General features: G+C 54.8%; 1 protein-coding gene across 1 annotated transcript; it reads right to left on the bottom strand.

The window, feature by feature from the left end:
* Positions 1 to 5,299: 5,299 nt before the first annotated feature.
* On the bottom strand, positions 5,300 to 12,306 carry XKR5 (XK related 5). Its single transcript, XM_074861352.1, has 7 exons — positions 12,226 to 12,306; positions 11,573 to 11,756; positions 11,308 to 11,489; positions 9,885 to 10,094; positions 9,587 to 9,756; positions 9,045 to 9,156; positions 5,300 to 7,916 (listed from the first exon to the last, which is right to left on the bottom strand). Exons 1-7 carry the CDS (start codon positions 12,281 to 12,283, stop codon positions 6,835 to 6,837), a joined length of 1,998 nt encoding a protein of 665 aa, XP_074717453.1. The 5' UTR covers positions 12,284 to 12,306; the 3' UTR covers positions 5,300 to 6,834.
* Positions 12,307 to 12,903: the final 597 nt, after the last annotated feature.

Here is a 12,903-nt window from a genome sequence, read left to right as displayed (position 1 = left end):
CCACCTAATGTGCACATCTGGATGCCCACCCACAACTGCACCCAACTACCGTGCACATCTGGACACCCACCTACACTACCCACCTACCACGCACATCTGGACACCCGTCCACATCTGTACCCATCTACTGTGCACATCTGGATGCCCATCCGTGTCTGTGCCCGCCTACTGTGCACATCTGGACACCCACCCACACTGCACCCACCTACCATTCACATCTGGATGCCCACCTGTGTCTGTGCCCACCCAATGTGCACATCTGGACACCCACCCACACTGCACCCACCTACTGTGCACATCTAGATGCCCGTTCACATCTGCACCCACCTACCATGCACATCTGGACACCCACCCACACTGCACCCACCTACCATGCACATCTGGATGCCCACCCATGTCTGCACCCACCTACAATGCACATCTGGATGCCCACTCACACCTGCACCCCTCTCTCCACACACCCCCAGCCACGACTGCACCCATCACCCATCTGTGCCCCAGCACCCACCCCCCTGTTCACACCCAGACACCCACCTGCCCCTGCACACCCCCCCCCCAAAGCCGCCACCCCCCCAGATCTCCCTCCCTCCCCACAGCTCTGGAGATGCCAGAGATGTGGGGTGCCCTCCTCATCCCTCCCCTGGGGAGGAGCTGCCACCAGCGGCTTCGCTTTTGGATGGAAAAATGATTCAGCCGAGCCTCTGGGGCCGAGCAGTGGCACGTTCGCTGCTATTTATCAAAGCCAGTCCCTAAAAATGCCCCACAAAGCTCCCCAGGGAGCCTGAAGGACATGAAGGGCAGGGCCCTGCGGTGGCTTGGCTTAGAAAAAGCAAGGCACAAACAGGGATTTTTGTGTTAAAGATCTCCCTTCAAGCAAAACATGCACTGGATCCTTGAGCTTGCAGGATCCTTTATCATCCCCAGATCCCCACGGATCCCTCGCAGCCCGAGATCCCGTCCCGTGGCCGTGGGGGAGGATTCACGGGAGGGAGGCAACGCTGCTCCAGCCCGTTCGAGGGAACTGAGCCGTCTCAAACCTGGTGTCGAGAGCACAAAGCGTTTTCCTCCAGCCAAATCCAGCACAGGAAGCACAGTCCCTGGGTTCTCATTAAGCAGTCGTTCGTATTAGGCAAGTCCTGATTAGCCGTGTTTACCCTCCGCGAACCCCCCCTCCGTGTTATTGTTTAGCCTTAGAGCGATGGGCATGGAGATGCAGCCTGGGCCAAGCCATTTACAGGAATAATAAAGACACCAAAAAGGGATTTACGGCAAACCAAAACTGTTTAATTAGGGGAGGGAAAAAAGTCCAAAGTTTCAGCTTGGAAAAACCAAGCAAATAACAACCCCATGGCAAACACTTACTTTTTCTGTAACGTCCAAGTATTGTGTTTCAATATTTTTGGAAGCGAAAAAATGGTTTTCTGGGTAAATCTTTCCTGGGTTAGTTCAGGGGGGTTACATCACCTCGGAGCTGGAGAGAATTATTTTCACTGAGCAAAACTGACCCCGAAACCTGTCACCCCTGGGCAGCACTTAGAAATCGGGCTGCAGAGGGAGGTGGAATATGGTGCTGCTGGAAAGAAGGCAAGATCCCCGCAGGGCTGGGGCAGGGCTGCTGCCAACCCTCGTGCCCTCTCGGTGCCTTCCCAACCCGCTTTATTTTATTTCACCTTGAAAAAGGGATGAGAGTAACCCATTAAAAATGACAAGCCAAGGGGACAGTGCCAGCAGGCTGGACAGCCACGTCCCCAAGCCCAGGAGCTCGCCCGGGTGTTGTTTAATTTATTAGGGACGTAGCCTCCATTCCTGCCTGCTCACTCCTTTATCCAGATCCCCAGTGAGTGGCACAGCCAGTTCTCCTCTGGAGCCTGTGGGTCACTCCCTGCATTGTCAAAATTCACCATCGATTCCTGCTCTCCGCTCCCATGCTGCCCTTTTGCAGCCTCTGAGAGCTCCTCTCATCAGTGGCACTGAGCTCTCCTGGGCTGGGGCACAAGCCTTTGACCCTCTAAAGCACCGCAGAGGGTTTCCTTAAAAAAAACAAAATAAAAAAAAGGTTCGTAGGAGGCAAATGAGCAGACATTTTCCATTCCTGAGCAGGCGAGAGCACAGCACAATCCGTCCGACTGCAGTGGGATGGAGATATCCCCCCTCCACACCTTCTGCGGGTGGCTGAAGCCCAAACGTTGGTGATGAGCATCCCCCAAGGCTGGGCAGACCCTAAGGTCTAGCTCAGGATAACATATCTCATCCAAAAAGAGCTTCATGGGAAATGCTGAAGAAGGAGCAGAAGATCTGGCTGGGTCTCCTCAAACATTTGGGACACTTGGAGGAAATATCAGCTGGCTCCTCCGAGCAGTTGGTTCATTGCCCCTCTGCTGCACTTTTCCCCAGCTGCAGTTTCTCGTTCAGCTTCACGCTCTGGGTTTGGACACGTTGCTCCCCAAAGAGGAGTGACCTGGGCTTTGTGGGACCTCTGCACCCCGTGGGTTGATGTGAAGACAGATCAGGGTGGGGAGTGACCGTGTCACCTGCCCGGGCGAACACGCACAGCCCCACGGGTGAACATGAGGACTCGGCACCGTGGTGGTGACAGCTGGAGCTGGTTCTACCAAACCATCAGGTTCCCATGCCACGTCCAACGCGGTCGGTGGCAGCTCCCCGTGCACCTTTGGACCTGAAATCACATGGGATAGTTGCAGATGGATATGACTCTTCCTGGCCCTGAATGCTGCCTTGGCGAGACCCTGGCAGGGGCTTTTAAACTTTTCCCATGGCTGGTGATGCCTGGGGAGGTGGAAGGAGACTCCCACAGCCATGCTCACCTTCCTCCAGGCACTTGCTGTGCACCATATCGGCCACCTCCAGTATACCAGAGCCCCCCATTTTGCTCCCACTGGCTCCCATCTGCGATGCCACAGCAGCATCACTCCTGAGCGTCCTTCTCCTCCCAGAACCCGGGCACTCAGCGTCTGGAACAAGGCGTCTGCTTTTGTGGCCTTGAGCAGCATCTCCCTCTGGTGGCTGAGGAACAAGGAGCTATGGGGAGAAACACCTCCCCAGAGTGGCTTCTTCAGTCTGGCAACGTTGGGAAAAATCTGGATGTGCACCAGGTCACTGGGGCATCTTGAGTCTCCCCACCCCACCCCCGGGATGGGGGAGGGTGGGGAGGGGTATCTGGAGCTGTGATTTGCAGCTGGACAGTCCTCTTTCTCCAAACAGGGCTTTAGGTTTAACTAAATTGAAGTCATTTCTGTAGGTGGGTTCTGTGCTGGGTTTGTAGCCAGCACGCAGGACTTGGATCCTGGGTGCAACAGGGCTCTCACACAGGCTGGAAGTCTTTAAAGACAGATAATCCACATTATTTCACTTGCTTTCACATTGTTGCCACGAAGAAGATGAGGGGAAGCGCGGCAGGATCTTACCAGTGACCATCTCCCATCATCAGGGAGCAAAGCCATGGGAACACAACGCCCACACCTACACCCCCACCCATACCCCAGCCATCATGCCCCCTCCGGTGCTGTCCCCAGGGTTCCCCCTTCTCCTGACCACTCCTCAACCCATCCAGGATTTCCACAACCACCTCCTCTGGGGTCAGAGGTGTCAGCTCATGGTGCATCTCCAGGTCCTCTGTGCATTGTGGATGTGCTCTGAGAAATGCTCAGGTATGCCTGACTCCTGTGCCCAGAAGCATTCTCTACTTTCTTAAAATTGTCTGTTTGGCCATATTTTCTTTTCTAACTGGCCCATGGGATAGTTTCACGACGGCTGCTCAGTGCTGTCAGACCTTTACCATCTCCTGGTAGCCCATGCCACCACAGAGCTAGCCTTAAGCTGTAGGATATAGCCCTCCCAACCATTTCATGGCCCTTACGAATTTTTGCAGGTATGGCTAAAACAGACCCATGGCTGTTCAAGACAGTCCCTGGTAAGCCCAAGTTTAGTTAGCACAAAGCCAGAGGTCCGCTCTTAATGGCAGCAGCCCTGTATTTATTGGGTGAAAAACACCTAAATCACTCACAAGTGCAGCAAGCATGGCGTAAATCCTTCTGTGTCTCAAGGCCCTGGACCAGGAAAGAACAGCAAGCCCTGAATGCGTTTGCTTTTCCTGCCTGATCTTGCCTCGTGATAACCACCACAGGTTTGAGGGCAGTCCATAATTTAGGTAGCCATCCCTTGACCTACTAAGCATTTGGTTTTTGCAGTCAGTGCAAATGATTACAGCACGTAGGACTGCAACTGTAGAGTGTAGAGCCGAAGTCAACACTGATGTGGCTTGAGTAGAGCATCCAAGGAGAGATTCCCACCAAGCACAACGCTGTGCACTGTGATCCTTGGGTTGGTAACTTGTTTTCCAACCTGCCAGACCTCAGATGTTAGGGTTGGATGCTCTTACTATCTGCAGCAAATGCTCAAAATCTACCCCAAATATTACCAGTCTAGTAGAGTCTAAAGGGAAGGCGCTGGGTTAGGAAGAGAATGATCCTGCTGAGGGAGGGAAAGGACGTTCTTCCTAGACTCAGTTGGTCCTGGTTTGGGGATGCGGTGAGCAGGCACTGCCTGGTTCAGCGTCACTCACCCTGCTCTGGGTCAGGGGGTGAGGGACAGGGGCAGCCGCCACCAGCCACCCCCCAGTGAACCTGGGTTCCCACCCTGGCAAGAGGGGATGGGACAGGGAAGATGTAACCAATCCTTCCTCCCAGTACCCGCTGCCTGGCACAGAAATTTGGCAGCTAAAGGGCTGCCTCCCATCCCAAATGAGTCTAGCTTGCCGTCTCTGCTCCTCTTGAGCTGTAACTTGCCCACAGCAACTCAACTCACCCCACCCACTGCTATCTGCATGCCACATCGAAGTGACTGAGACAGCCCCAGCTAGAAAGATGCTGGATGCAGATCCTTCTTCAAAATCCCAACAGGCAGCTCATCCTGGGGCTGCAGGAGAAAGTGTGGGGAAGAGAAAGGAGGAGGCGTGGAGTACCGTGCCCATTCGTATCTGTGTCCTATCTTTGCACACCCTCCAGCTGCAGAAAGGGAAAAACCCTGCTCAATTAAACAAACAACTTGATTGGAGGCGGGTAGAACCGGAATGGGTAGAAAATCTAAGAAAACAGGAAAACGGAGTTGCAAAGGAGAGGGGAGGAGGCGAGGTCACATCCAGCCAGGAAGCTGCACAGCGGTTTGCTTGCAAAGCAGCAAGAGATCAAGGTCCAACATCCCCTGCAGCAAGGTCCAGAGAGGACCTCTCCACGCTTGTGTGCACCCCCAACACGAGACACAGACACAGCAAAGACTGGTTTGTTTTTTAAAGCATCGTTATATATTATCAAAGGTAGAAAAACAAACTAGATAACAATTTCCATAACGCCACGGCAGCTCTGCTGCCTTCTGCATGATGCACGTAGCAGGGAGGATTCTGCAAAAGCTGCTGAAACTTCTTCCTCCCTGCAGAGCACAGCTGCAGCATGGTGGTGCCGGCTCTGGACGGAGACACGGAGCTTTCACCACATTGGAAAGCGGCTTCACTCTGAAACCGGCACCAACTGAGTTTTCACTGCCCAGATCAGCTTTAAGAATCATCTGGCCGGGTCAGTCCTGAGCAGTCAATGCTACATGGAAGCTTTTTTAAATAATTCATCACATGCCTGTCCTTCCTGCTGCCTTTCCTGCTCCATGGCAACGCCAGTCCTGCCCGCAGGACAACAGCTGGAGGACGTGGCCAGCTGTGCACCAGCTGGCACCCACGAGCTCACTGGTGAACCCAGCCGACCAGACCTCAACCGACATGGTAAGCCATGTCCTGGCCACAAACCCGTGTCCAGCCAGCCTGGCTGGAAGCATGAGCTATTTCTGAGACCACAGTATCGAGGCTTTTAGTTCCTGATACCAATAAACCCTGCCTGCAACAAGGACTTTATGGTGGCAGGAGTATGCAGATTTGTTTTGAGATTTGGCTTGAAGCTAAATTTAGGAGGGAGCATCCAGCCAGATCTGGATTATCTGCAGCCGGATGGAAGGGGACAAGCGCTGAGGGATCTGGTGGAGTTGAGAATGGTCAGTGTGAGGTTAATGGTTGGACTGGATGATCTTCAAGGTCTTTTCCAACCGAGATGATTCTCTGAAGGAAGAGGCTGGGCAGAAAAGGCGACTTGAGGAAGCAGGGCAGTGGGCAAGCAAGCAGGACATGGCTTTTGTCTACAGTTCAGGGTCCTGAGGTTGAGGACTGCAGTATGAAGAGGATCTGTGATCCTATGTGGCCCCAGCAAATGGAGCTGGTAAAGCTCTGAAGATCAAGCTGGTGGGGGAAAAATAAATCAAGCACTGCAGAGCCCTACTTTAGGGCTTATTCTGCCCAGAAGGAAGAGCATCTGAGAGTAAAACTCATTATTTTTCTGGTTTAGGCACTTGCTTATCCTGAGAAGACTCCTGCTTTGCAGCCCCTGGAGACAGCAGCCAGATCTCTGTGCTGGGACAGACCAGCAGCTCGTACAGGCACTTGTTAAAGGACACGCTTGAAGACATCATCACAAATATATCAAAGGCAGCATGCTCCACCTGCCTAGCAGAACTGTTACATAAATAAGGTTAATAAATACCTAAACCTGGACTTAAGGCTTTTTAAGACCTTTGAAGCTCTCCAAAACTGCAAGTAGAAGATGCGCTGGGAGGGAAGGTGTTGTCCTAGTGATGGAGGAGCACATCTTTCTGGCAGCAGGGGCACCTTAGGGACGGTCTTCATGGCCAGCATTAACATTCCACCACCTCTTGCTGTGCGCTGTTGACGAGGCAGTCACCCCAATGCCGACCCAAAGTGACAGTGCAGCGATTTCAGGGTTACTCCAGCAACAGGTCTGTCCCCTCTCCCGGATGCCCCAGTCCTTGCTGCGGGCATTCAGAGTCAGCCTTGGGGGTGGAGGTGAAGCATGGTGGCCTCAGCTTGCTCCTCACAACAGTCCCTTGTGTGCCACAAGGGTGGGTGTTCCAAAGGTGATGCCACCCCACGAGGGCACCCTCCAGCCCCACGGGCTCTGAGCCCTCTTTGGGGGGACCTGACACCCCACAGCCCCCTGTGCCGCTAAGGGAAGAGCTGCTCCGGTGATGCTTGTGGGCACAAGTGCCCAGGATTGGGCTGATGCTCGCCATCTCTAGGGATAAATCCCCTCCTCCTCCTCCTCCCAGGCTGCCTGGAGGAGGCTGGGCTTTGCCGTCCCTTTGCACCAGGGCCATGCACGTAGCTGTGGCTGTCCCTGTGCCAGGAGAAGTGATGCCTCCCGTGCTCGCACTGAAATACACAGAGGAGCCCTCGGCTGGATCTGGGGAGAAGCTGCTGAGAAAGGATACAGCCGGGTGAAAACCAGGCTCCTGCCCTGCTCCATCCTCCCGTTCCTTTCTCGCAGCACCAGTGCTGGGTTTGCTGCCTCCTCCATTCCCCGCCACCTGCAATTTCTCATCAGTCAGACCAGATTCAACACCCAGAGGAACGATTTCCCTTGTGGGGAGGCAAAGGTTTGCCCCAGGCTCAACACCAGTGGGTTTCCCCATCATCCATCCTCCAGGGTAAACCTCTCCTACACCACCATCTCCAAAAGCTGCGTTGATTGTGGACATATCTCCTGTCTTCAAGGCCAGCTTTACCAGCAGCCAGTGGTGATGGTTTGTCCAGTTGTCCTCCAAACACCCTCTGAATTGCAGGAGCGACGAGCCATTCCCATTCTTAGGATCTGCCACGGTCCTTTTGCCTGCCAAGGACTCTCCATCTCCTGAAATTCCCAAACTCTGCTCTGCTTGGGAGCCATCTCCAGCAACCTCGTCATCATCGGCAGCTGCAGCACTGCAGGTTGTCTCCAGAAAGCCCTGCCAGATCTCTGTGGACTTGGGATGGAGCAGGCTGTAATAAACCACCAGAGCTGCAGCACCTGAAAAAAAGCAGAAAGGTGTCAAAGGACAAGTCCCAGCAGCATTTTGGTGAGGTGTGGAGGAGACACCAGACCTCGCTGCCACCTCCAGATCAACAGGCCCTTTTGCAGAGGTGCCGCTGGGCATCAGGTGTCCGGGCAGCACATCTTTCAAGCATTTTTAGGGATGCAAGAACCTCACTCGAGCAGCTTTCAGGAAAGGGAATGCTGAGCACACTCTCAGGACTGAATTTAATCTGGATTGATTTGCAGACTGATAGGTGCACAGCGCTGGGAAAACATCACCCTGGTGGGGACCTCACCCAGCAAACAGCAACTCCCATCCTTGCTCAGCGCATTTTGCAAATAAAGGTGCTGATGGGTTGTTTGCAAGCATCGTACAACCTCTCCCCTTCTTCAACCCAGTTGTGCATTAAAGCTGTAGGGAATTTGCCCTGGTTTGGGATTGTTCAGCCTGGAGAAGAGAAGGCTCCGGGCCTCATAGCAGCCTTCCAGTACTTAAAGGGGGCCTACAGAAAGCCAGAGAGGGACTTTGTACAAGGGATGTAATGACAGGACAAGGGGTAATGGCCTTAAACTGACAGAGGGTAGATTTAGATGAGATCTAAGGAAGAAATTCTTCCCTGTGAGGGGGGTGAGGCCCTGGCACAGGTTGCCCAGGGAAGCTGTGGCTGCCCCCTCCCTGGAAGGGTTCAAGGCCAGGTTGGATGGGGCTTTGGGCAACCTGGTCCAGTGGAAGGTGTCCCTGCCCATGGCAGGGGGGTAGAACTAGACAATCTTTGAGGTCCCTTCCAACCCAAATCATTCTGTGATTCTACGACTGAATTAAATGCTCCAAGATCACAGAAAACACACGTGTGCTTCAAAATTGTATATACTGTATTTGGCAGAGGTACCTGAGCCATTTGGTGACATCTTGGTCATTTCTGCAAGCCTCCCTCTTCAGGGATGGGCTTTTAAGAAATGATGAAGAAATGAAACTCAGGGTGGATTTACATATTATCAAATACATTCAGATGCTTAAGCTGGAAGAAATAAAGCAAACAGTCTGATGCAACTAAAATAACTGATGATGCTCATTTACTCTCAAAACATGCAATCTGGGCTCTAAAAACCAGCAGGTCTTACCTATTACAGACCCTGACATGATGGCCCCGGTCATGCACAGGCTGTTCCTCAGCTCTGCCTGCAGGAACCGGGTGGCCAGCAGCAGCAGGAGGGTGTTTTCCATCAGCATTATCTGCAGAGCAGAGGGAAGAGAGTTGTCACTTCTATCCTTCTGATGGCTTTAGACATGCTTCTGATGACAGAAAACACCCAGTTCCTAGATTTTGCTGATTTATTTTGCACCTAACTTATCACTTAAAACATAAACGTTGCTGAACTGAACTTTCTGCAAGGTCTTGACCTTTTTTTATCATGAAAAATAACTCTGGCAGAGCAGCACAGCCACTCTGCTGTTGTTCAGACATTGTATGGCTGCTGCTAAGAAAACAAAGCCAGTGCAGAAGGTGCATCCACCTTGGTGACCACGTGGCTTTGTCAGGACATGGGGAATGCTGGATTTTTTTCAAGTGGTGATGTGAGAGATGAGAAAGGAGAGTCTGAAGCTATTGCTTCTCCCCCAGCAGCTGCATCCATGTGGAATATCGAACACCCTGGGTACTTACTGCATAAAACACGGCCACTCTGTGCCTGGAGGGACCGGGCCGGACGTTAACGTAGCAGAAGATGTACACGGCTCCCACCAGGCAATTGAACAGCCTCCAGCGGCAGGGCTGGGCCACAATGTCGGTCTGCTGGGCCACCAGCCAGAAGGACATGAGCAGCCAGTGGACACCTGCAAGGGGAAGGGACCGAAAGGGCAAAGCTGTGCCAGGGGGAGGCTGCACAGCGCTCCAGTACCAGGAGCATCTCTGGGGCTGACAGCAGGATGGGACACGGGGGAGAGGATCTCACAGGTCTTACCTGCCACAGCAAAAACCCAGAAGGAATACAGCCTGGCGAAGAGCACCAGGGCCAGGACCCTGGTCCCCAGCATCCCCATCCTCCAGAGCAGTAGGCAGAGGATGGCTGTGGCTGGCAGGCAGAGGTGTCCGGGTTTCAGCAGGCAGGTGAAGCGGCTGTAGGAGACCAAAGCCCAGGCGAGGGAGAGCAGGGACAGCCCCGCACTGACACCTGCACAGAAACAGGGATAGTCGGGTGCTCTGAAGGACACCTGACTGTGTTGAGAGGACCTCAATATCACCTCAATATGAGAGAGATCTTGAGGGGCTGGAGCGAGTGCAGAGGAGGGCAGTGAGGCTGGTGAAGGGCCTGGAGAACAAATCCTGTGAGGAGCGATTGAAGGAGCTGGGACTGTTCAGTGTGAGGAGGAGAAGACTGAGGGGAGACCTCATCACTCTCTACAGCTCCCTGAAAGGACATTGTAGAGAGGTTGGTGCTGGTCTCTTCTCCCAGGGAATTAGTGACAGAACAAGAGGGAACGGCTTTAAACTCCAACAGGGGAGGTTCAGACTGGACATGAGGAACAAATTTTTCAGAGAAAGAGTGGTCAGAGAGTGGAATAGGCTGCCCAGGGAGGGGGTGGAGTCCCCATCCCTGGATGTGTTTAAGGGTCATTTGGATGAGCTGTCGGGGGATGTGGTGTAGGGGAGAACTTTCTAGAGTCGGGCTGAGGGTTGGACTCGATGATCCCAGGGGTCTTTTCCAACCTGAATGATTCTGTGATTCTGTGACCATATCTCAGTGCTAAGGAGCACAGCATCCCGATACAAGCCAGACACCGTGCTGCCCTGCCAACTGGAGTATTTCAACCAACTCCTGCTGAATCTGGTCTCCTTTGCACGCTCAGCACATCCCTGCTTAAACTCTCTGACACAGGCAGAGCTTTGCAGCGACAGGGCAGGTCCATCTCTGGTCGTTGTGATCGGGCCAGAGACTGACACCGACTGGACCTTGCGCACGCCGTGACTCCACACCCCAACTTCTTCCTTTGCATACCCGACAGTCCACCTTTTCTGCAAAGCATCCCCAAACCCCTAAATGCTCCGTATTGCCTGTGATTAGGGCTGGACCATCAATAGGAACATGTGTTGGGTTCAAACCCAGCCAAGGCACTGTCGTGCCATGGAGGTCGCCATGGGGGGACTGACTGTACCGGCCAGGAGCAGCCATGGTTTCACTCAGACTCCTCCGGGTTCAGCCACAGATCTTAAAGCCACATTTGTCCCTGCTGCTTTGCACTGGGGCTTTCCAGCCCCTTTGCAGCGTGCTCCTCCCTCCAGAGCCTGCCCTGCTCCCCCCTGCCAGGTGGGCACATGCATTCCGCACCCAAAACACCATCACCCCTCTGCAACTCGCAGCATCCTCCTGGGAACTCCCCGCTCACCGGGGACAAAACCAGCTGGCTCGACTGCCACAACGACGTAGGCCTGCAGCAGGAGGTGAGGCAGGGTCTGCAGCAGGGCTTCCAGGAGCCGCAGCACACACACGTCCCCGTGCTGCGTCAGCACCTCACCGGCACAGGCACCGCCGCCCGTCTTTGCCGCCATCCGCAAGACATCCCAGTACCTGCAAGAATCACCATGACGGTGATGTCCACCCTGGTTTTGGGACTGAACCTGGGTTGGAGGGGGCTGGATGGACCATCTCACCGCTTCCAGAGGCCCAGCTGCAGGAGGTGGAGGCCCAGGAGCCAGCAGCTGGGTGGGCGACCATCCGCCCTGAACCAGAGGATGCTGAGGAGCTGAGCTGCGTAGCCGGGCACTGCGCAGGCGATGGTCAGCCCCAACCAGCCCAGCTGCCCGTGGACAAGGTAGTGGACGATGGTGCAGAGCCCTGGAGAATGGAAAGAGGAACCGCTGAGGGATGCTGCAGCCACGCACACCCCACAACTGAAAGGTGCTACCCACAACACGCCCCAAATTCATCTCCCGGTCGCCGGGGGGGTGTGCAGCCCTTGTCTCGGTCTTATCTCCAGCTGCCGGCTCCCGGTGGCTTGTCAGCGGTGGCACAGCCATCGCCACCGAGGGGCCCGGCCCAAGGAAGGGCTCTGATAAAAAGCGCTCGGACTGGGGCTCATGCTCCAAATAAATAATAAATATAAAATAATTTAAAAAATCAAATTTTAATATTAAAAAAAGAAAATGGCTGGGGTCTGCGCGGATGGAGAAATCTCGCTCCCGGGGTGCTGCCATTCGTGAACCCTGCGGGCACAACCGCGCACCCCCCCCTCCCTCCGCGTGTGCGCAGCCCCGCACAGCCCCACTCCCGCATCCCCCCCAGCGCATCCTGCGCGCTCACTCACGCGCTCCGCGCTCCGCCGCCAGCAGCGCCAAGCAGAGCCCCGGGAAGGCCCCGCGCATCCTGCGCGCCCCTTCCGCGGCGGCTGCACAGCGCCGCAGGAGGAGGAGGAGGAGGAGGAGGAAGGAGTTTGGGGGGGGGTGGGGAGGGAGGAGGAGGAGGAAGGAGCCTCCGGGGCCGGTCCCGCCCCGCCCCGGCCCCACCGGGCACCTCCCCAAGTGCCTCCCACGCCGCGCTCCGTTCCCGCCGCAGTGTGGCGTCGGGGGGACCGGCGGTGGTTGCACCAGCCCGAGACCCCTGGGGGTATTGTGCACTTTTACAAGCCCCCCCCGATGTCCCCCAGATTCTTGTGCACTTGCACACCCCCTCCCCCCCGATTCCCCCCAGGTTCTTGTGCACTTGCACAACCCTCCCCCGATGTCCCCCAGGTTGCTGTGCGCTTGCACAAGCACCTCCCCGATTCCACCCAGATTCTTGTGCACTTGCACAACCCCCCCCGATGTCCCCCAGGTTCTTGTGCACTTACAGAACCCCCCCAATGTCCCTTTGTGCCACCCCCCAGTGCTGTGCTTCTGCCGCAGGGGTGAGCACTAGGTGGCAGCCGGGACATGATGTGCACAGAGCCATAAATCCATAAATTAATTCAGTTGTTTCCCCCCACACCCAAGAGATGAAACCTTTG

The sequence above is a fragment of the Strix uralensis genome, chromosome 3, assembly GCF_047716275.1.
Source record: "Strix uralensis isolate ZFMK-TIS-50842 chromosome 3, bStrUra1, whole genome shotgun sequence".
Lineage (NCBI taxonomy): Eukaryota > Metazoa > Chordata > Aves > Strigiformes > Strigidae > Strix > Strix uralensis.
The sequence above is the reverse complement of the archived record's forward strand: the minus strand, read 5'-3'. Positions and strand labels throughout refer to the sequence as shown.

Bases quoted from the DNA above. Each gene is read 5' to 3' on its own strand.
- XKR5 (XM_074861352.1), bottom strand. From the start codon at position 12,283: ATGCGCGGGGCCTTCCCGGGGCTCTGCTTGGCGCTGCTGGCGGCGGAG. The intron at 11,490-11,572 runs GTGAGATGGTCC...TGATTCTTGCAG, and splicing joins CAGCTGGGCCTCTGGAAGCG to GTACTGGGATGTCTTGCGGA. The intron at 10,095-11,307 runs GTGAGCGGGGAG...GTTTCTGTGCAG, and splicing joins GCCAGCTGGTTTTGTCCCCG to GTGTCAGTGCGGGGCTGTCC.